The sequence below is a fragment of the Syngnathus acus genome, chromosome 10 (genome assembly GCF_901709675.1).
Source record: "Syngnathus acus chromosome 10, fSynAcu1.2, whole genome shotgun sequence".
NCBI lineage: Eukaryota > Metazoa > Chordata > Actinopteri > Syngnathiformes > Syngnathidae > Syngnathus > Syngnathus acus.
In genome coordinates this window covers 17734477-17756488 of record NC_051095.1, presented here as the reverse complement: position 1 = coordinate 17756488, position 22012 = coordinate 17734477, and the positions used below count along the sequence as shown (strand labels likewise).

The 22012-nt window shown below is 39.3% G+C and overlaps 1 protein-coding gene across 1 annotated transcript in view; it reads left to right on the top strand.

Annotated features, from left to right (window-relative positions):
- The window catches only part of pcdh11 (protocadherin 11), a 141250-nt gene that overhangs the window by 52098 nt on the left and 67140 nt on the right, over positions 1-22012 (top strand). The window contains exon 4 of the mRNA XM_037261414.1: positions 5165-5224. Coding sequence (XP_037117309.1) covers positions 5165-5224 — 60 coding nt within the window. The remainder of the gene's footprint in view (positions 1-5164; positions 5225-22012) is intronic.

Here is a 22012-nt window from a genome sequence, read left to right as displayed (position 1 = left end):
AATGACGGTTTGTGTAGAAAAGCTTCCATTCAGTAATGTCTTGATATCGTTCTGTCTCTTCTTTGTGTGAATTATACGGCACTATTTGCCTGGCGGATGGATGTGCGATCAACACAGCGGTGCCGCACAACAGCAGTCCACAGCCTTTTTACGAGTGTATAAAAGTGATCGTCATCACAAAAATCACGGAAAAAATCCTATATAAGGTGCACTGGACTATAAACCAGTCAGGGTTCAAAATATGAGAAAAAAGTCGCGACTTATAGTCTGAAATTTACAATATGTTCGTTTTACCTTTACATTTTTTACCTAAGATACTCAGTTATCCAGTTTGTCTCTGACAAACAAACCCCCAGTTAAAAAAAAAAAAAAAAACTCCTTGCAAAAACAATATTAAACTTTTTATTTCGGATTATAAAGCCACATGGTATTGAATCCCACTCTTGTTAATCCACTGCAATATTGTTCTTGTCAAAACAATCCAATCCATGGCAGCAGAAGCTCTTCGGAATTAGAGAGAGAGACAGACAGCGAGAGAGACAGAGACACACACACACACACACACAGATACACACACACGGCACACGTAAAGTACATAAAAGTGTTTAAAAATTAAATAAAAGTTCATAAAATCCCTGTGTGGATATTGTAATAATGTATGTTCTCTACTTCGCGGATTTTCACCTATCGCGGGTGGGTGTGGGACCAATTAACCACGATAAACGAGGGATTACTGTATGTATATTAAATACATGTATGTATGTGTACATGTATATATATATATATATACACGTATATATACATACATATATATGTATATATATATATATATATATATATATATATATATATATATATATATACACACACACACGCGCACACAATTGCGTGTGTGTGTTTTTTGGTTACACTCCCAGCCTTCACACAATCACAGGAACTGTCTAACGTGTTCACAAAGTTTATAAGTTGTAATTGAATTGTTTTCCAGAGGGTTGTTGGCATGTTGGTCAAAGGCAAGCTCCCATGTGACTCCAGAACTCCCTCTCATGTAAATTAGACGCTCTTCCCCAACCAAAGCAATCGTTTGGTTGCACTGGTGCAGTGCAAGGTCTACCAGCAAGCCGCAGCAGAAGCAAACTCACAAGACAGCGGATGTTACTTTTACAAATTTCTTCTCATCTTAAAGTCAGCAGCCATGCCAGTTGGTTTCATAAGAGATTGGTTTGAAGTGGTTGAGTATTCTACTTTTGTTGTCAAATTGCTTTGCAAATGAGGCCCACCCTGACAATTTTTCAAAGTGTTTGCACTATATGCAGTTTCCCTCAGGCACTGGTTTTGTGAACCTACGTCGTTGTGCATGCATATGCACGATGACTGCCTTCCGCTCACATACAAGATAAACATGCCAGGCAGAGAGTGAGATGGAAAGCAGTCTGCTTATGTCTTGTCAGTCTGTCTGTATGCCGTCCTTGTGTTCTTTAGCTTGACTGACATGCTCTATCAATAACATGTCAGGTAGACAGTCTGAAGGCCTTGTAGGTTTTCACCCATTAAAATGATATTCAATCTTTTTTGATGGGCTTTTTCTGTCTGTAAGCAGGCATTATAATGATCCAAGGTTCCGGTGCCATTCACATTGAAATGTTGTGCCGCTTGAAGCCACATCAAAATAATTCTTTTGATATGTCTCATTTTGGTCCTGGCAATGACATTAATTGGGGTTGATAATATATTGAGAATACAGACGAATTTTTTGAGGGGTCGTTTTGCACCACAGATCCTCTGGCTCTTCATGACAGCAATTCTCTCTGGGCATCGTGAAAAAGGCATTGCTTGCGTGTCCCTTTGATTGCATGTCCAATCCAAGCAGCTAAATAATAATGCAGGGATTGAAACACTACGAAATAGCCCCAGGGCTCAGAAATTTGTAATGAACAACAGCAGGGTGCCTTGGGGGGCAGGGGGGAAGGAATTTAGTCAAGAAAATCAGTTGTGGGGGTTCAGACATCCAAAGCCGTGTTGTTATTGTTGTTTTAAATTCTACAGCACATTTATGTGCATCCCTGTATCTAAATAGTGAGGCTGCTCTAACAGGTAAATCGAATTCCGTCATGAAAAAAACAAAAAAAACATGACATGACTGGAAACAATAATGTGCATTTATTGCAGTATAGACATTGAATAACATATAATTTACATTTCTTTTGCTCTGCACTTCTTTGGACTTACCTCTGATAAGCAAAGTACTGTTAAGTCTGATCTATTTCATCACTATAGTACATGCCTTTTTTCATTCTGCTGTCAAGAGCTCCTCTCGCCCTGGATTTAGTACTAAGTGCCACAAATTAAAAAAAAAAAAAAACATCACATGATCAAGGAGGGCATTTGATAATCCCTGAACTACATTGCTCCTTTAAGCCCACTGAGTAAACCCATTTCACTGGTAAGGCTGGACCATATAGCAACCAGCGTGTCTGCATTATATAGTACCTACTTTATTGTATATAGCTGCTGCAAATGACTAAATGTAGCCTGGGATATTTTAGTGATGACAACAATGGGCAGTATATGACAACCCACAGATTTATATGACAACTCAACCTCCAGCATTCACACACAGGCTTTAATGACAACTCAACCTCAAGCATCCACACACAGGCTAGACTTCAATAGACCTTAATTTTATTTTTGTGGGGCTTGTTGAGGTTGGGAAGTTGAATTTGACTGGACTACTATTTATAGTTGAAATAATCTTGCATGTAAATCCATGGTGCGTTTCGCTTTGGTAAAACTCATTGTGAAATTGTGTGTGTTTTTCTCATTGGATAAATATATAATACATGATACATTTTTTAGCATATAACAACATAAAACAGCATGTATCCAAGAAATCAGACAAAAAATATCAAAAATGTTTTATGCATTTTTCCATTTCTCCAGCTGGTATCCCAGGCCTTATCAAATTACAAAATAATAATCACGAAGGGCACTATAAAGCAACAAAACATCAATTTGTGGTGTAATCCGAGACTCTCTGTAGCAAGGCTTTTTGAACAAATTTACTTGTTGTGTTCACGACAAATGTGAGTCTTTGTCCCCTTGAATGTTCTCCTTTTATTTGTGTGCTGAAATGATTAACTCAATCAATTCCTTGTGTTGCAAGTGTAGTTTACTTGCAAATAAATGTACACAATAGAAGTAATAATGAATATATCATAAAACAGAAGGAAAAACATTGTTTTTCAATTAGATGTCTGAGCAAATGTGTGTTGTAAAGTTGGAGTTACATCATCAGCCTTTGGTTTTAAGTTTGGGATAGGGTATGTGAATTAAATTAATGATACTCAGGACTGTTTGGGGAAATCATTTTTATTTGTAAATATTTCATCATCTGTAATATTTGCACTCTTAGATTAAAACGCTTCATGAAAATTGAATACCCACTTTTTTGTTTACCTTTTATTTTGAAATTTAAATAAATGTCATGAGGCTTTGTAATGTAAATTTGATGTGAATGCAATTTAAAGTAAACAATTGCTGGAGACCAAAGGGGTATTTCAGAAAGGTGGTTATGTGAAAACTCCGTAATTTACTCTGTGAACATAACCTGCTCGCTGGTAGGTTTACTATAAGAGACCCAGAGTTTCTACTTGTTTCCAAGTCACCATGTAAATTAATGTGGTTGTTTTTAACGTATAACTCCAAAAGTGTTGCATTAGCTCTGTTCATTGTCTGTGGTCACGTTGCCCTGTTAGGAGTACATTAAAAGTTCACAAGGCTAATGAGATGGGAAATCTTTCATCTGCAGGGTTGGAGCTCAACTCTGACTTCTTTTGTGCCCTAGTAATGTTCATGTCACCTGGCAATGAGCTGTTGTAGAGGAGGAATGTTCGGATCATAGTGTTTTATACCCAGGTGGGTGGTCCAGGTGATAGTGACACTGCAAAAGTCATCTGGGTTGCTGCGTGAGATTTTGCTCTTCCAACTTGATCAGAAAGCCTCACAGGATTTTTAGGGAATGGTTTGGAATGAAGGTCATTGGTGGAAATCGCTCTGTCTCTATGAATATATGCATGTGTGTTTGTGTGCACTCAAACAAAGCAACCATTTCTTGCATCTCTCCCCCAAGACAACAACTCATGTTTATTTGTCACATCAATTAGATGGTATCATGGTTACATAGCCTACTCAATCTGCAGGGAAAATTTTGTCGACTAAATTCATTGTCCCAGCTAGGCCCATTTATTCATTTATATTTCATGAATGTGGTGGATGTGCTGCAGTAAAAGGCTGGCTGTTTTTTCTTTTAATCCTCACTTGGTTAGCTTGGCCGGTGAGGAGTCTTTCTTCTGTACAATTAAATATAGATGTTCAGAGTCTAAAGTTGAGTGTCACATCTGTCCCGGTGATACCGTACAGGGCACCATTAAATGTGCCCAAGCTGCATGTTTGGATATGAGGGCATAATTGAAAGCACCTGCTTGGAAAACAACAGGGCCCAGGACACGGCTCACAGGTCCTCGGTTTGATCCCAAAGATCTTTTGCTCAACTATCCCTTTCGTGCTGGCTTCTCCTCATATTTGTCATCATTGTGCGTTTTATTCCTCCCCCACTAAGGTCAGCTCAAGACACTTCACTCTTTCTGTTTTTTTTCACTGTGGCACTGTGAGTATGCAAATAATTTGGATCTTTGCATAATCACAAGCAGTGGGACCATCTGTTGTTGGCTTGTTGACATACCTCGTGTCTGCTTGTTAATGGGGTTTTGTTGTATGTAAGCGATGTATTTGTATATTAACAATGTGATAATCATTTAACCCAAAAAGCATTCCAGCAAAGAAACATATGTTTTGGGGAATCTTCCTACAAAGGATTTATAATCTTTGTAGAGGAACTGGAATAATGGTTCGGACGAGAAAGCAAAATAAAACCATTATCCTTGCTCCCGTGATGTCTGATAGATATGAACAGTATGAAGATTTAATATTACTCTTGGATTAGTGGTCAACTGGCACATGCTTGTTTATTCAGTTGGTGAAGCCCACTAAAATATTTCCCAAAGTGCTCCTACAGATAGAAAATAAGCTGCAACTTCTCTCAATGAGGATTTACAGGAGATGACCTCCAATGAAACACCCCCATGATAATGTGTTTTTCTTGTAGAATGTGATGCAAACGCCAGAGATGTCTTTTAACTCGCCATCGCCCATTTGTCCTCATAAGGTAAGATTTGACTTGCTTTCAGACATTGGATTTAAGAAAATAACATTGACTCGCAATCAGGCGATGTTTGGTGAATAAGTGTTCCACATGGCCCCAAATACCTCAGTATGATGCAGTTAAATGATACAGATCACATTGTACCAGTAAATTGTAGTTATGTGTACAGTATATGCAATACATTTTTATTGGCTTGCAGCATATTCCCAAATTTACAATACGTTTGTATTCAATATGGAAGCGTCTGAGTGTTAAATTCAGTTATGAAAATTAAGTCTTACATGATGCAAAATGTGCAATCTGACAAATAGGACCTGAAAACTGAGATTTTCTCTTTCAACAAACACCTACATTTTTTGTTGTAGTTTTTCTCAATCTAATAAATGGCCATGAAAATAGGGATTTTTTGTTTTTGGCACAGAAAACATATTTGGCAGGGTTCTGCCCTTGAAAGCCGATGTACTTATTTACGTAAAATTGCAAAAGTTCTAATATGATTCAAGTTTGATTGACTGTAGCAACTTGTGGATATGTATTCAATGTCAATTACCCCAATACATGCAGGGTTAGTCATCCTCACATGCTAATGACGGCAAGTCTTTTGAAGTAACTTTCCACTTCTGATTCTGAGCCATTCCCCAATGTGATAATGTGTTATGCAGTGAAATTCACACAATCTCAGTTCACTTAGCAGTGCATGTGTCATAATTGACTGTTTCCAATTTTTCGGGCGGATGAGTGGCAGTGGCGGCATAGCAAGAAGCCACCGACCTCAATAAAAAAAGCTCAATGGAGGGAACCTGTCTGGCACCCTGTCATCAACTGTCGTGTGCTCTTCCGTATAGCTAATGTAGAGCTCGCTGTCGAGAAATGACTTTGGCAAGTGCAGACGGTGGGAGGACAGTGAATATGAATAAAATATGACACACTTCATTTTTGTCATGGTGAAATCACAAGAAGAGGCTATCAAGTTGTGATCAGAAGGCAACGCCCTTCACGCAAAGATTCAACAATTCTTCAATAAGTTATTACTGTAGGCATTCAGCGCAATATTACATTCATTCTGTCTCACAGTGTGATGACATAATGACAGTTTAAAGATGTTCCTTTTCCTTAACTCTATTCTGTTTCTGTGCACCCATTTTCCCATGTATGGGGAAATAGTGGGTTAGTGGATGGGGTTCTTTACATTTTAGCTGTTAGCAGCAGAACATAATCTCCCTTTCGTCAGCTCCCATTAGTCATCGTGATCTGCACCGACCCAAAATGTGCCGCCATTGCAATGGGCCAGCTGGGGTAATTTAGTGCGTCAGTCAACTCGGGAGGCTGTTAAGTGAGCGAGCAAATGACTGAATATGATTTGTGTGAAAAAGAATCTTCACATTTATAATGGTTGTCAGAATGGAATATCCTCTGTCTTTTTGCATGTCTTCTCCTCATCTGAATTGCGTGCCCCCCCCACGCCCTCTACTCAAGATACTGTAATGACGAGAGGGCTTTTAAACGCGCTGCTCTGTGATTATATTAAAAGAGTGGGAGAGCGGGGGAAGGAGGGGGAGATCGGGTATATATAATTGCTTCTTGACACATTGGCCAAATTCTGCAGTGCCAGGATCTGAGCAAAGATGATTAACGGCTGTCCGGGTGGGTGGGCACCATAGAGTCCTATGGTTTCCATAGCGACCTTACTCTAAAGGCCATATACTGCATATCCCAAAGGCCCGCACATTGTTAAACTGCAATTATACTCACATTGAATGCCTTGTCTGCCCACTGCAAACTCTCTTATTCACCCGCCAAGCAACTTACCACCTTCATTTTTTTCTCCTCACTCCCCGGCTTCTTTTATTTTCTCTGCTAGTTTTCTTAAATGGCGTCCTCTTGCTGGCAAGAAGATTAAGAGTGAAAATCTTGGATTCTGTGAATAATTGATAAGTGGTCTCACCTCAGAGCATCATTACAGGACGGCAGTATGGGTAAGGGGTGAGGCTAAGATCATAATTTTGACACCAGGCTTCAGGCAATAGAAAATTGTGTCAGTTTTTCACAGGGGTAGAGCATGAAAAAAATTTTCTCATTAAACCACAAGTAGTGCACAATAATGAGTGCATACATATTTTTTTTCCCCCTGCATATTAACAGCAGTGTCACACTCGTGTCACGCTGGATACTTTTAAAATAAGGCAAACTAAATTTTTACAAGTAGTAAATGGTGGGGTTTTTGTTGGCTTGTGCAGCTAATTAATGTGCTTTTGCGGTTGTCGTACGCATGCACACGAGTACAGGCAGCATACATGTTCCATATGTTACAGTATAATCCAGTTAGGTGACAGATGGAGAGGGCAAAGGATGGGGGTGGAGTTCAAGCATCTCAGATAGTATAAGACCTAACTGCTACTCTTTTTGTGCCAGCTCAGAAATATTGAAGGCAAATTACAGCTGTGCATCAAGATGTCCTTTCACCAATGTGTTTGACCCACAAAACAAACTACTCCCCTGTAACAAATCATCCAACAATAGGAAAGTTGAGTAATGCGCTTCAAGTGCATTTATCCTGGGAAGCTCACACGTAGCATGATAACACACTCCTTACAACCCATTAAAATGCTTGAAAAAACAGGATGCAGCAGCATTTTAAGTCAGGAAATGTCCACTGAAAACGGACACCCTGAGTATTCATTCTGTATAATAAAAGAAAATACCCCTGACATCCAAACAAGAAAGCCGTACATCAATAAGGTTTATACTCAATATCAAGATGCAGAGGCGTGGCTGATGATTGCTGGTATTATTGCATACTCAAAACATCTCGAATCGGACACAGCAACTAATGTAAGATTGTCCTGATAGATAAAAGGTCATTTGTGGCCTCCGGGAGCAGTGCGATGTGGCGTCTGTCACTACCAACAACCGCATGTCGGGATCAAATGGGAAAACGTATGTGGCGCAACCAGCCTGCCGTGTAAGAAAGGCAGTCAGCCACTGTCACTGTCACATTAACAGGCCAGTTTCCGGTCTCTTCCTTTATCATAAGAACTTCCAACTTGCTGGTTTGGTATTGTACCGTGCAGTTTTAAAAAGTCATGGTTACAAAACTGCGAAATTTTCCATCAATGATATGAGCTGTTTTTGTTTTGTTTTACTACTCGGTCATTAATTTACATGCAGTCAATATTAGGGTTAAGGTCAGAATTCGGGTCCCTGGAATGTATAATAATAACATAATAACCTGTTTACATGCCTCTACGGATAAACACAGATACAGTATACACTGTCTATATACACTCACTGCATTTTTGCTGTGATAGAAAATAATGTGAAAACGCCACAGCAAAATCACTGTACTACAAAGACCATATTCCTTGCAGAGAGAGCAGGAGCATGCACAGTTTGAAGGCGGGAACTTGAAACCGTTGACAAGCCGAGATACTCGGGTTAGAAGAGAAGTAACCCAAGGGTCTTATTTGAAATAAAAAAAATATATATATATTAAGGGCATATTTGTGTTTCTGCGCGCATATACATGGACTTTAAAAACCCAAATACTGCCAATATTCAGGTTTTAAAAGAATTATTGACTGCATGTAAACATAGTCTGTGCAGGCAAAGTGACCATACCCCGAACTTGTCAGCAAACACTTCCCAGTCCACGAAATATTTTTGGGCCAGGAAAACTGTAGGAAGGGCGCACTATTTCACTTTGTAGATTCGGGCACCAAAAGGGATAACAGCGACACTGATAACAGTAACTATATTAATGAGGATTAAGATGAACAGTTTTAATAGTTTAATAATTGACGGTCTGTCCTAAAACTATTAATCATGATTACAAACCAGAAGTCCAAATGCATGTTACAACTGCTAAGAGAAAAAAAAATGCTGTTGCCTGAATTATGTTGTTGAATAATGTCTAGTATTGTGTCTGCCCATGCACATAAATCATACCTGATGTTCATGTGACACCTCTCTCACTGTTCAAGAGGCACCAAGTGAATCATCCCCAGTGGTTTCCCTTTAAAAAAAAGAATCAGTGTGTGTGTGTGCCTATTATTGTTATATATTTTGTGTGTGTATATTTTGAGTGTCTGCGACTGCCTCCACTCCCTATCAGTGTCATGTCCACAAAAAAGAAAAAATAGAGAAAAAGTATGTTAAATTAATCCATGGTGACGCATGACCTGCATCACAGGAAGCCGTTAGCGATGAGGGCAAGCACTATGGATAGATAAATGCTTGTGGCTATTTGTATTACTTTTTTTGGTTCATTGGCTATACAGATGGTAAAAAAAATTACATGTTGAATTTACATTTCCCTGAAAGTGCCAATAGAAAACCAAGTATTATCGTTGTAAGGCTGAATTATCTTTTTTTTTTTTTTTTTTATCTCCCCACAAAGTAAGTTATCATTGATTTTCCATCATGAAAAAGAGGTTGTCGTTTCCTCAATAGGTATAGCAATAACAACCCTCTATGACAGATGTTATTTCTCTCCAACAATTTCCACATCCATGGCCAGTGGCATAAAAAGAAATCTGGAGAAAGTGAAGGTGGCAAGTCTCTGCCAACTTGCCATGCTCATATCTAAATTGGACCACACCTCCAAATGTTACCAATCAATGATATTTCATTGCAAATCAAATTCTTCTTTTGGAATGGTGAAATCCAATATCCATGGTGATGCAAACAAATTGTATATTGTGGCAGGTGTACTGGGAAAAAACAACAGCAACACATGACTTATAGGAAAGTTATTTCCTCCTTATAGAAAGAACAACGTATCTTACAACATGTCATTCAAAATATCTCAAATTAGGATTCCAGTACAATTCAGCATTGAGATTCCCACATCTCCTGCTCTGTATTTGCTCCATCTCCCTTGATGGCTGCCTATTTCTTGCACGTGCCACACAATATCTCCCCTCTATATCCACCTAAACCAATCAGGGATTTGACGACCTCGCTTCTAATCAATTACCACACAAATCAGTGCACAGGCCTTTGATGGAGAATCATTTGTCAAATCAGCCCAGATGGCTGGGGGCATGTACCCCAGTACCACAAGCTATATCCACATGGAAATCTCTGCCCAGACTGGGCTCTCCTGACACTCCCAACCTATTAATGGGAAGTCATTGTGCACTCCAGATCGGCAGTCTAACTGATCCGCTACCCGAAATTGAAAATGGATAAGCAATTTATCCTGACTTGTACCTTTATAGATAATATCTAGTTCCATTATACAAAGGACTTTTGCTAAATAAGAATTTGACAGGTTGTACAGCAGGTGTTATTAATAGCACAACGTCAAATTAAAATGCATCACATGGAGCCCTAATGTGACTTGACGCATGAAAACAGCACTCGAAAAATGCTGTTCCTCATTAACATACATGTCATCATTACATAATTATAATGAAACATGTTGACTGGATGTTTTGACTGGACTGGACAATAAAATTGCCCTAATTTTTAATTTACTCCTAAGGTTTATGGAATGACTCCATAGAGTGTTGAAAAACAGCAGCTCATTAAAAATCATCAATACACACGCACACCACTTATCCCCACGGCATGCTGGAGCCTATCCCAGCAGTCTTTGGGCAGTAGGCAGGGTACACCCTGGACTGGTTGCCAGCCAATCGCAGGGCACTCTTAAACAAACAACCATTCGCACTCACAGTCACACTTACAGGAATGTGTGAGGAAACCAGAGTACCCGGATGCAACCCACCCAGGCACTGGGAAAACATGCAAACTCCACAGTCTGAATCGTATGTTGCACGGATGTGCTAACCAGTGCGTCAATGTGCCGCCTGTATATGTACCGGTCTGTCCATCATCAGTCCAAAAAAAGCATTTAAAATGGTGGAGTGCATACATCTATACCATACAACAGCTACCAAAGAGCTTTACCAAGCCTCACATTCACTAATTTATATTTGCAACGTTTAAAATTGCCCAAATGTTTTAAATTCAAAATGGCTTATCTTGAGCGAGGTCCTGCTCTGCATTGTAGACAAGCATAGAATTAAATCTCAGGTTTCATAATGCACAATAATAAAGATTTTAGGCCTCATTAGCTGGCTAATGTACTATTCATGTCTATTTAATTTATGGGCACCAACTTCTGAGTTATTTGAAAACTTTGTGGTAAAACAAAAAGACAAGCAGATGGTAATATAGCATTACAAGATTTGGTTGGAATAAATTTTATTTTCATTGTTAACCTCTCATGCATTGGATTTTGGAAAAATCACTTTACTTCACTTGATTCTTATTTCGCCTCCTCCTGCATAAAGAAATTAACCTTGTTTTTTTTTTCAACATTCACATTTGGTCTGAACATAAGGAATATGCACACGAGGCAAAGCAAAAACGGAAATCACTATCTAGAGGACACACTCATGCGCATGAATAAGCACATGCAGCCCAATAAATTAATACATATAAACACACACACACACACACACAAACATACGTACACACACACACACACACACACACACACACACACAAACATACGTACACATACACATCAACACACACACACAAACAATAGAAATGTTTTAATATGTAGCATAATTAAAAAGTTTTCCCCTAAATTCCAACTTTAACAAGCAATTCCCCTGGTAAAGCGGCTACCATGCAACTGTTTGCCAATAGGAAAACTTTAGGTAAGCATCTCATGGTTAATGACTCCTACAAAGCAAGCAAAGGTTCATTAGTTTGCATGGTCTTCCAACCCAAGCTAGATTTCTTAAGAAATATATCTCCAAAGTTTTGCTGTTAACATAAATTGGGCCCTCTCTCGATCTTCTGTCAACAGACATTAACTAGAATGGCACTCAGTAGATGCAGACCTCCACCAAGGATGAGCAATCCTAATTTGTACCAACATTTTACACCTCCAGAGCTACGAGCCTCCAGCTTCTTAGGATTCCAGCAACATCCACTTGGACATGAACCAAATTTCAATGGATACATCTTGAGTCTGAGGCCCATTCCTTTGAAATATTTTAAGAAAAATGCTTTGAGAGTCTGTGATTGGCTGGCCGCCAGCTCTGGGTGTACCCTGCCTACCGCCCAAAGACTGCTGCGATAGGCTCCAGCTAGCCCGCAACATTCGTGAGGCTAAGCAATTCGGATGATGAATGAGTGAATGAATGAATGAATGAATGAATGAATGAATGCTGAAGAAGTTTTTGCACATTTTTGCAAAAATAAAAAAAATGTCACCCGAAACAAAATCTATTGGTCAAGAAAAAAAAATCATTTATTGATTCACAGATGAAATGTTAATGAAAACTTGCTCAAGATTCACAGACATGATTTAAGTTATTTAAGAGGTTCTTTTAATTAATTTATTCATGAAATATTAGTCAAAGGGTGTGTGTCTCAGTGATGTATTCTGGCCTCGATCTCTTCCAGTTAAATGTGTAGTGTGGTGGGAAGACATGGATGCCAGATCTGTCAATGTGTTTCCAAGCAAATTAAATATGTTTTAAGATAATCGCTGACAACGTGCAAAGACTGAGAACAATTTAGTTCTGAATTATTGATATATAGCGCAAAACGTCCGAATCCTCTAAGATGTTTTATTTTAGATGGGGCTAACACCAGCAGACCCATTCCTACTACATATATGTATAAAAGGAGCCCATGGAATTCCCTTTCATTTGTTGCAATTGAAATAGTCATTACAAACAAGAAATGCATCTCAGAGGAGAGGGACAAGAATGAAAGTAAAGTGAATAGGAGAGGACTAAACGGCACTGGAGATCTAAACCATTCTTGCCATTGTCATTATGGGGAATGTGAGATTACTCGCCAAGACATTAACGAATATTAGAAAGCTGCAGGTGTTTGCTTACATTCAACCCTCAGATACTGCAGTCAACACGAGTGACGTCATGTGATCATGAGTTTATAATTTCAGCACCCCGGTGATATACTCATACATACCTTATCCTGGTCAAAGTAGTCTTCAACCTTGTTCTTCACTATCATAGATAAATGACTTCACTCAACAAGAGGGAATCACATTTTGGACCTCCTGTATGCCTAATGTGAAAAATGACTTATGATCAATTGTGTGTACAGCATTTTGTCAGAGCTGCAGTTGTACTCTATAAATAATGTTGAGTTGAAAGAGTTGAGTTTCATCCCAGGACACAAATTCCATAATTAATAAATGTTTTGCAGACTATGGCATGGGGCGCACAAGGAAACACCAGACAAATAAAAGCAAATGTAATTATAAGAGGAATTAGCAATTGATTACCTGTGTCTAACGTAACCAGGCGAGAACATGCCACAATGCCCGGGATATTTTTCTCATCCTTTAACTTTGCATATTTCACACTGGCACACTCTTTTTAGATGTAACCCATAGTGAGAGAATTTGACTCTGCATGCTAAAAAGGAATACATTTTGAAGAAAAACCAACACATTACCAGCTGATGACCTCATTATGCTCACTGTGTACAGTGCAGTTAGCAATTTTGCCTTTATTTGTCATTATTACCACCCACCCTTATTGTGTGGGGAGGAATATCAGTATGATGAAGAGGGCCTCAGACTCAAATGTTAAGAGCCTCCCCCCTGTCATGTGGGACACATCCCCACTGTTTTGAGCTGGCCTATATGAATTTGTTTTAATACTCATGGATATTCAGTGGAAGAGTGCAGGGCGCATCTTGCTGTAATAGGCATTCACTGATGCAGAATAGCACCATGCACTGCGAGAACATATGTTAATACACTTAGCTATGGCCAGGGAAACAGCAAGATTTTTAAAACCCACACAGGGTGGGCCTCCAGAAGCACAGATTTGCCTTTGACAAAGATATTAATATGATTTGTTCCCAGATGGTGAAAGTTAGTCTGGTCATGAAAAGTCTATTTCATTGAAGAAATCGTGTCAGAGACATACAATGGTGTTTTCCAGCAACATAATATTTGAGGAAGATCTGCAAACGGGGATACTGTGAGACTTGTCTCCGTGTTTGATCAATTTTTTACCAGCACTGTGTCGCTATATGGACGAGGCAGATTCTCTGTTCTTTCTGTGGAGGAGCTATAGTGTATATGGGTTATATATGGAAGGGGGGGGGGGGGGGTATATCTGCTGTAGGTCAAAGTGTCTCAATGCGCCATGTCACATACAATTTTAAATAGAGGAATTTCTGCTCTATTTTACTTTCACAGAACATTTTTGTGCATTGGCTTGGAGAAGATTTTTGAAGATTGATGGTTGACAGTCCAATTTGTTCTTTTTGAGTAGGGGTGGGTACCAAGCCCTTAAATTATTCAAGATAAGCTCCATTTAACAGTTCTTTTATACATGAACAACATCATTTTGCACCTTTTACCTCTCCTATTGCATTTCTAACTTGTAATGAAATTAGGATGTTTGCCAATGAAGCATTTTCAAAATCAGAGGCAAGCCATCTCCTGCATGAGAGGAATGACTGGCTATATGTTTGTGTCGTGCTGTGCAATCATTTTACAATATGACTAATAGTATGATATAATAATCTCCATTATTGTTACATTTTTATTTTTGACACGAGGGTTTGGTATCATGGTAACAGTGGCGACTCCTGCTCTGTCTGAGCCATAGCTACTTGGGTTTGGAACCTGCACCGCCACTGCATCACTGCAAACCCAGGTCGCCAACTCAACAGGCAGTACCTTCTTTGAAGACTCAGAAAAGTGTGGTTAACGTTCACCAGCATAAGCTGCCATCCATTACCTTGAGTTAGCTCAGTTGCTACTCCAAGCGTTTCACTCTCTGCGCATGACTAATCAATTGACACTGTCCAACTGTCACACTAATGTAAGAATGTGGTTATTCTTGGTTTGATTAGTCATGCCTGAAGATGGACAGAGGGATGACGTCATGTCTCGGTTAACGCAGCAGTAAGAGCAATGCATGATGGCAAAAAACAAGAAGTTCCCGTGCTCTGTGGTCTGACTGTTTGACAATCATTTTGATTGCAGGGAGAGGGAATCTGTCAAAAAAAGTGGCTACTTTTCTTAAAGGTTGATGGTTAGAGTGCACATTGCCACAAGTGCAATCAGTTGTTTAAATGTGAGTTACATGGCTTGAAGACAAGCAGCCTGAAAGACTTTGCTAAAATCCAAAACTCACATTCAAGTCCCTCTTTTCGTGGGCTTTTCAGTCAAATTTAACCAACAAAGGTATTGACTTGCATGCCATGAGACTGCAACTAGGATATTTGATGTGGTTTAGACATGTTTAGATATTGAATTTAACAGTGTTTAAGAAATTATTAGGAATAGCCTGGAGTGGTACAACGGCATACTAATTTCTTTGTAATCATGCGGCTAGGCGTCAGCATTTATATGGATTACCTGTCAAAATATTTACAAACTTGGCATTGGTCTCAACATAGATGGCAGATGGAGCAGAATTTCTCCTGAATGTTAAATATGTTGACATTTATTACTTGATTACTTGATAGCAGTTGTCAGAATAGTTGTGGCCAAAGTGTAGTACCACTTGTTTTTGTTTAATTATATGTATTCTAAAACACTACCATAATTTAAATCACTCCTTTTTGATTACTCTATAGCCTGTTTGATATTTAATTGAAAGGAAAATGTGTATGAACATAATTTTGCAATGCATACAATAATGGTTTAATGCTTATTGTAAAATTGATAGCATGACTTGTGTACATTTGATTTAAAAATTTAAATAACTCGATATTCTTGATCCTAGTGGTCATAAGCACTAAAGTGACGTTAGATAGGTGAATGGATGTTTGCCGTCATTTTTGTCCTCATTGTACTTGGTTAGTGGCTGTAAAAAAAAAAATTGAAAGGACTAAAAGTATGGTCCCTGTGAGAGTAAAAACTTCCCTCCATTGGAAAGCTTAGCTCCACCTAATAAAATTGTCAATGAGTATATATTGGCACTTTTGTAAAGAGTTTCAATTGAGTCAGTTCAAGCAGAAGTCCCTAACCACCGGGCTGCGGACCGATACCGGTCCGTGGGTCATTTGGTACTGGGTCGCACAGAAAAAAAAATACTTTTTTTTATCGCCAATCAATTAATTCAGGTCAAGACGCTCGTCCCGGTCACGTAACATGTTTCCCCAGTCGAGCCTGCAAAGCTACAGAGCAGATACTTATGGTGAGTTTTATTTTTATGCGTTTTATATTTAAAAAAATATTATTTATTTATATATTTATATAAAGGCCGGTCAGTGAAAATATTGTCGGACGTATAAACGTGTGGTGCAAAAAAGGTTGGGAACCACTGAGTTAGAGAGCTCCAACGGATATAGTATTCCACAGGATAGTCGCGATGACATTTGGAATTTGCATAGAAGTAAGGACCAGTGTAACTCTCAGTGGCTAGTTTGACACTTATTTAAATCAGCTCATACCCTCTTTTCACATTATTTTTCTTCCCGGTATAGTTTAAAAGCAGAATGTGACATTCTGTCAGAGAGGTATGTGAAAGAAAGCCACATAGTTCTTCAGCAGAAGTCAACCCTCAAAGAGCATTTTGTCATCTGTCTTCACTTAGTAAAGTACCTGCAACTCTATGCAGAGCAGCAGTGAATCTAAATCTCTCGCTACTTGATGCTGTTTGAAGTCACTTGAGTTATGAAGTGAGACATAAAGAGGTAAAAACGTGTCTCTAAAACTGGCATGGGCTTTTTTCTAATACATTTCAAGCCCTTTATTTTGGGCACATGAATGCTTTTTCAGTATTGGATAATTATTAACTTAGCTGCATTAGAAACGATGTCCTTCAAGCTGCTTCTGATTTCAAGGGACAGCTTGACAAAAATCACTTTGAATTTGGTTGAAAGCATGTCTAATTGAATTTTGATACGTAATTAAATCAAGCAATAAATCAGCCTAGATCCCACTGCAACCCACAATTCAACACTCTTGAGTACTAAAAGCTAATTATGATGAAGTTATTATCTCTGCCAAAGGGAGCACTCAGAATGGCTCCTTCTGTATCATGGAGACTTTCTTTGGTAAAGATGTGCTCAACCTTGAAGAAAGGTCATGTCACTCATTAGGGATCTAGTTGTGATGAATGTCACTCAATGAGCTCATGTTAAAATATGACATTTTAAATCAGGTAATTGCCTAAACAAGCCATTTTCCATGATACACACTACATCCACATTGTGACACCATCTGATGGTAATGCTTTGAGCTTCTGGGCATTTCACTAAAGTTTGTCAGTCCGTAATTAACATTCGATAGCGGCCTGGGCACCCGTCTATATCGCCAGTCCGTACTTTTTTTCAAGTCGAACAATACTGTTATCATTTCATCTGTCAGTGCACTGTTTTAAGTGCTTCCGTCACTCCGTCCTTTAGAGCAGTGGTCCCCAACCACCGGGCCGCGGACCGGTACCGGTCCGTGGGTCACTTGGTACCGGGCCGCGGAGCCGCACAGGAAAAAAAATATATATAATTTTTTTTCATTTTTTTTTCATTGATGATCAATTCATTCAGGTTAAGACGCTCGTCCCGGTCACGTGACATGTTTCCCCAGTCGAGCCCGCAAAGCTAGCAAAAATGAGTAAGAATTTATTTTGAAAAATATAAAAAATTTGGCGAATCTCTCCCAATTACATCTGTCGGTGCATCTGAAAAATAAGGACTCTTGACACAGGGCGCTCGTCTCGGTCACGTGACATGTCACCACAGTCAAGCCCGCGAGGCAAGCAAAAATGAGCAAGAAACAGAGAAGTTTGGAAAGCTTCTTCGGAAAGGGAAAAACGTCCAATGAGGACACTGAAGAAGAAGAGGCTACGACTTCTAAGAAAAGGAAAGCTGCATTTAAAAGAACATTTCTGGAGTCCTACTTAAAATATGGATTTATCGCCACAGGTGACTCTGACGCGCCAAGTGCACTCCGCATATGTGGCGAAAGGCTAGCTAACGAGGCAATGAAGCCTTCAAACCTGCTTCGGCACATGGAGACCAAGCATCCTGCATTTAAAGCCAAACCTTAACCACTTCGGGTGTCATTGTCTCCGATTACGCCTAGATGGGAACGGCTCATTTCTGAGAAAAGAGCTCGGTGCTCCCACTAATTCAACGTTTTATTTTTATGCGGTTTATATTTGTTTTTATGCCAGTCGTATCATTTTATTTCATCCTATTTATATATATAAATATTTAAATAATAAATATATAAATATATTTATTTATATAAAGGCCGATCCGCGAAAATATTTCTGACACGTAACCGGTCCGTGGTGCAAAAAAGGTTGAGGACCACTGCTTTAGAGGATGGCTGTAATAAATAAAATAAAATAAATAACATTTTGATGTGAGTCTGTCTGTAAGTCTTGCACAGAGAGAATTCCAGAGGAGGGGGCAGAGCATCTGAAAACAGCTCTACTGTAGATGTTAAATGAATGATGTTAGAGATGAGCAAATACAGCTGTTGGTAATTTTTGGCCCCTAATCCCTGGTTGTTTAGGAAGGGACTGGGTTGATTTAACATGGATTTAGAGCATCATCCTCATCATCTGTGAGCCGGTCTCATATACTTAATCAATTACATCCCCTGTGATTAAAGTATGCTTTGGATGCCATGCACTGCACATGTAATCTCCTGACATAAGGTATTAAATGAATACTAATTATAACTTTACAGCTATGTGTCTTATCATATTCTTTTAATACTTTCCTTGAGAAGACAAATTGGTGTGGCAGTGGAAGGGCATGCAGCATTTTAAGTCGGTCAAAATGGTATGACTGTGATCCTTGTTTGTTGACATAAAAGTAAAGTGTTAAAACAAAAAATGTTGAATGCCAAGTCTGGTTTCTCCAATTGCCCAAGCATTTAGATAGATGAGATAAATGAGATAGATGAGATAAAACCAGTCTGTTTTGTTTTTTCCTGTGGATGTGCTTTCAGTCAGAACTACCTGGAGTGTGAATGAATTTTCCTCAATATGGAGCATTGTTACAACAGCTGTTCTTGCCATGTTGCAGTTCACTTTTTGTATTTTTTCTTTTCCTTAAGGGCAGTTACTAAAGACTCAATCCGTAGTAAGTGCAAGAGAGGAAGAAAGACAAAAAAAAGTCTCCTTGAAACGACAGTGTTCAGAATTTGGGATAATTTCACATTTAATAAAAGATTAGTGCAGTGGCTCTACGATAAAGCAGAACTGTCTAAAGAAAATTGTATATACTATTACAGGTAAAGTAAACATAATGTCACTACCACCACGAGCTAGAACAAGTTGTAATCACGCCTCAGGTGGTCAAGTATAAGTGTACAACCTCTATTGGAAAAAAAAAAATCAACAACAGGTAATGTCACAACTTAGCTTGAGTGAATCAACACACAGACTGGCCCCGAGCGGACAAATATAATACTTGCACCTCACATGCCTCTTTTGTCATTTTATTATGAATAAACATTTATAATTACAGTGGAGGCAGCATGGTGGGACACCGGTTAGCACGTCACAGTTCAGAGGTGAATGGTTCAATTCCTTCCTGTGTGGAATTTGCATGTTCTCCCCGTGATTCTGGGTACTCTGATTTTCCTCCTACATTCCAAAAACATGCATGGGAGACTCACTGCGTGAATGGAAATGTTCCCATTCTGTTTTGGAACACAGCCGGTGGCCAAAATTGATGTATTCTTCGGAATAGGTGGTTGGGATAATTTTCTGCTCCAGAGACGCATAATATTATGTTTTGACAAATTAGAGACAAAAGCCTGTGCTCCGCCCATTGCAAGGTAAAATCTGTCATTTTCGGTACATCACTTTTTGTATTGAGCCTGCACATAAATGAGCAAATGGCAGGCTTTTCTAGTTTTTTTTTCTCTGTGACTATCTGCATACTTCAGAAGTTAATTAGCTCTCTTATAAACATATACGGGCTGGTTAGCACGTCCGCCTCACAGTTAGGAGTGTGCCGGTTCAATTCCACCTCCGACCCTCCCTGTGTGGAGTTTGCATGTTCTCCCCGTGCCTGCGTGGGCTTTCTCCGGGCATTCCGGTTTCCTCCCACATCCCAAAAACATGCTTGGTAGGCCAATTGAGCACTCCAAATTCTAGGCGTGAGTGCGAGTGCGGATGGTTGTTTGTCTCTGTGTGCCCTGCGATCGGCTGGCAACCGGTTCAGGGTGTCCCCCGCCTACTGCCGGGTGACTGCTATGATAGGTTTCAGCACGCCCGCAACCCCCATGGGGACAAGCAGTATAGAAGATGGATGGATGGATGGATGGATGGATGGATGGATGGATGGACGGACGGACGGACGGACGGACGGACGGACGGACGGACGGACGGACGGACGGACAAACTTGTACTTTTCACAATATCCATGCAGTGTAAAGGTAAAGTCGCAGCTTTAAACAACAGGAAACAGTCATGGTTGTAGCAATTATTTAATGAGTGAAAAAGGTTTGCTCCAGTATGGTAATCCCATCCACAATGAGTTGTTGGTATTTCTTCAATTTCTTTATAGTTTATTCTTACTGCAGCCTCACTCTCAGTATTTCAAATCAATATTTCCTATTGTGATTAATTTAAATTCGATTAATTCATTCCAGCCCACTCCAAAAAATTTTTTTTTTTTTTTTGTTACGTTTCTAACAATGAAAGATGATGAAAAGATGTAAACTAGTTTTCTAAACAGTTATTACTGTATGATGCGATTAAGTCACAAAAACAACAGCTGTAGCATTCTATATGTGTCTTGAGGAGGCGGGCTGGGCCTAAAAGCGTGACATCAGGTACATTTGTCTTAATCTGAGCTTCAGGGTGTGAGTTTAGGCTTTTTGTAGCTCTTTTAGTGTTTTTATTTTGTAATTGCATGTTTGCACAGTTTAATAGATTCATTAAAATGCATTGGCAAAATTGCATTGGTTGCTCGTAACCTGAAATATTAATGAGTTGAAGCACTTCTAAGTCAAGGTACCACTCAAGAGTAATATGTGTTATAGGTTTTGCTGTTTTTGGATTATTTAGTAAAATGAAATTATTCTTGGTTGTATATCCTTAACTATTTAAATATGGATGCCTTCCATGAGAGGTTTTGCCGTGAATCCCTCTTGACCATTCGTTTGACAGATTGCAGGGAGACCTTTTGAATAGATCCGTAGCACTTAATAAGTCTAAAAAAAGGACACAATTAGAACAAAAGTGAAATAATGAAGAGCAACTGTTCCAGTTCCAGGGAATTTGCTCGCTGAATATGCCTTCTTGTGATTTTCGACACCTTCAAAGGTATTTGTACCGTGAAAGAAACTGTTATGTGGGAGGCTGGAAGCAGCCTAACTCATTTGTGTTAAACTACGAGAACCCCAGGAGGAGGGTGTTAGAGTGTTCCTCACTCTAACTTCTTTGCAAGAACCACACGTGCGACAGTTTGGCCATTTTACACTTGCAAGCGGAGAAAGCCATCAGCACCCTTTGTGGTACAGAGGTGCTTGAAAGCAGTCTGACTTACGCCTCTTGCAAGGGGATCTTTATTGAGAGAAAACAGGGTGGGGGTGAGAGTGAACAGGTTTGGTGAACTCCCAGAAAATCAGAGCAGGGGGTCTTAGCACTTTGTTTTAAGATCTTGTGGAACGGAAGAAGTTTGATTGTTTCCTCTGCAGCTGATCAAATCAGTGCAAGGGGTCTACATTCCAACATAATCATACGATCAAGATAATTTTTCAACCCTAACAGAGGGCTTGTTAGGTCTTCTGTGGATCTTCAACTCATCATATCATAACCCTCAATTTTCTTCAGCAATGATGAGGCATTTAACACA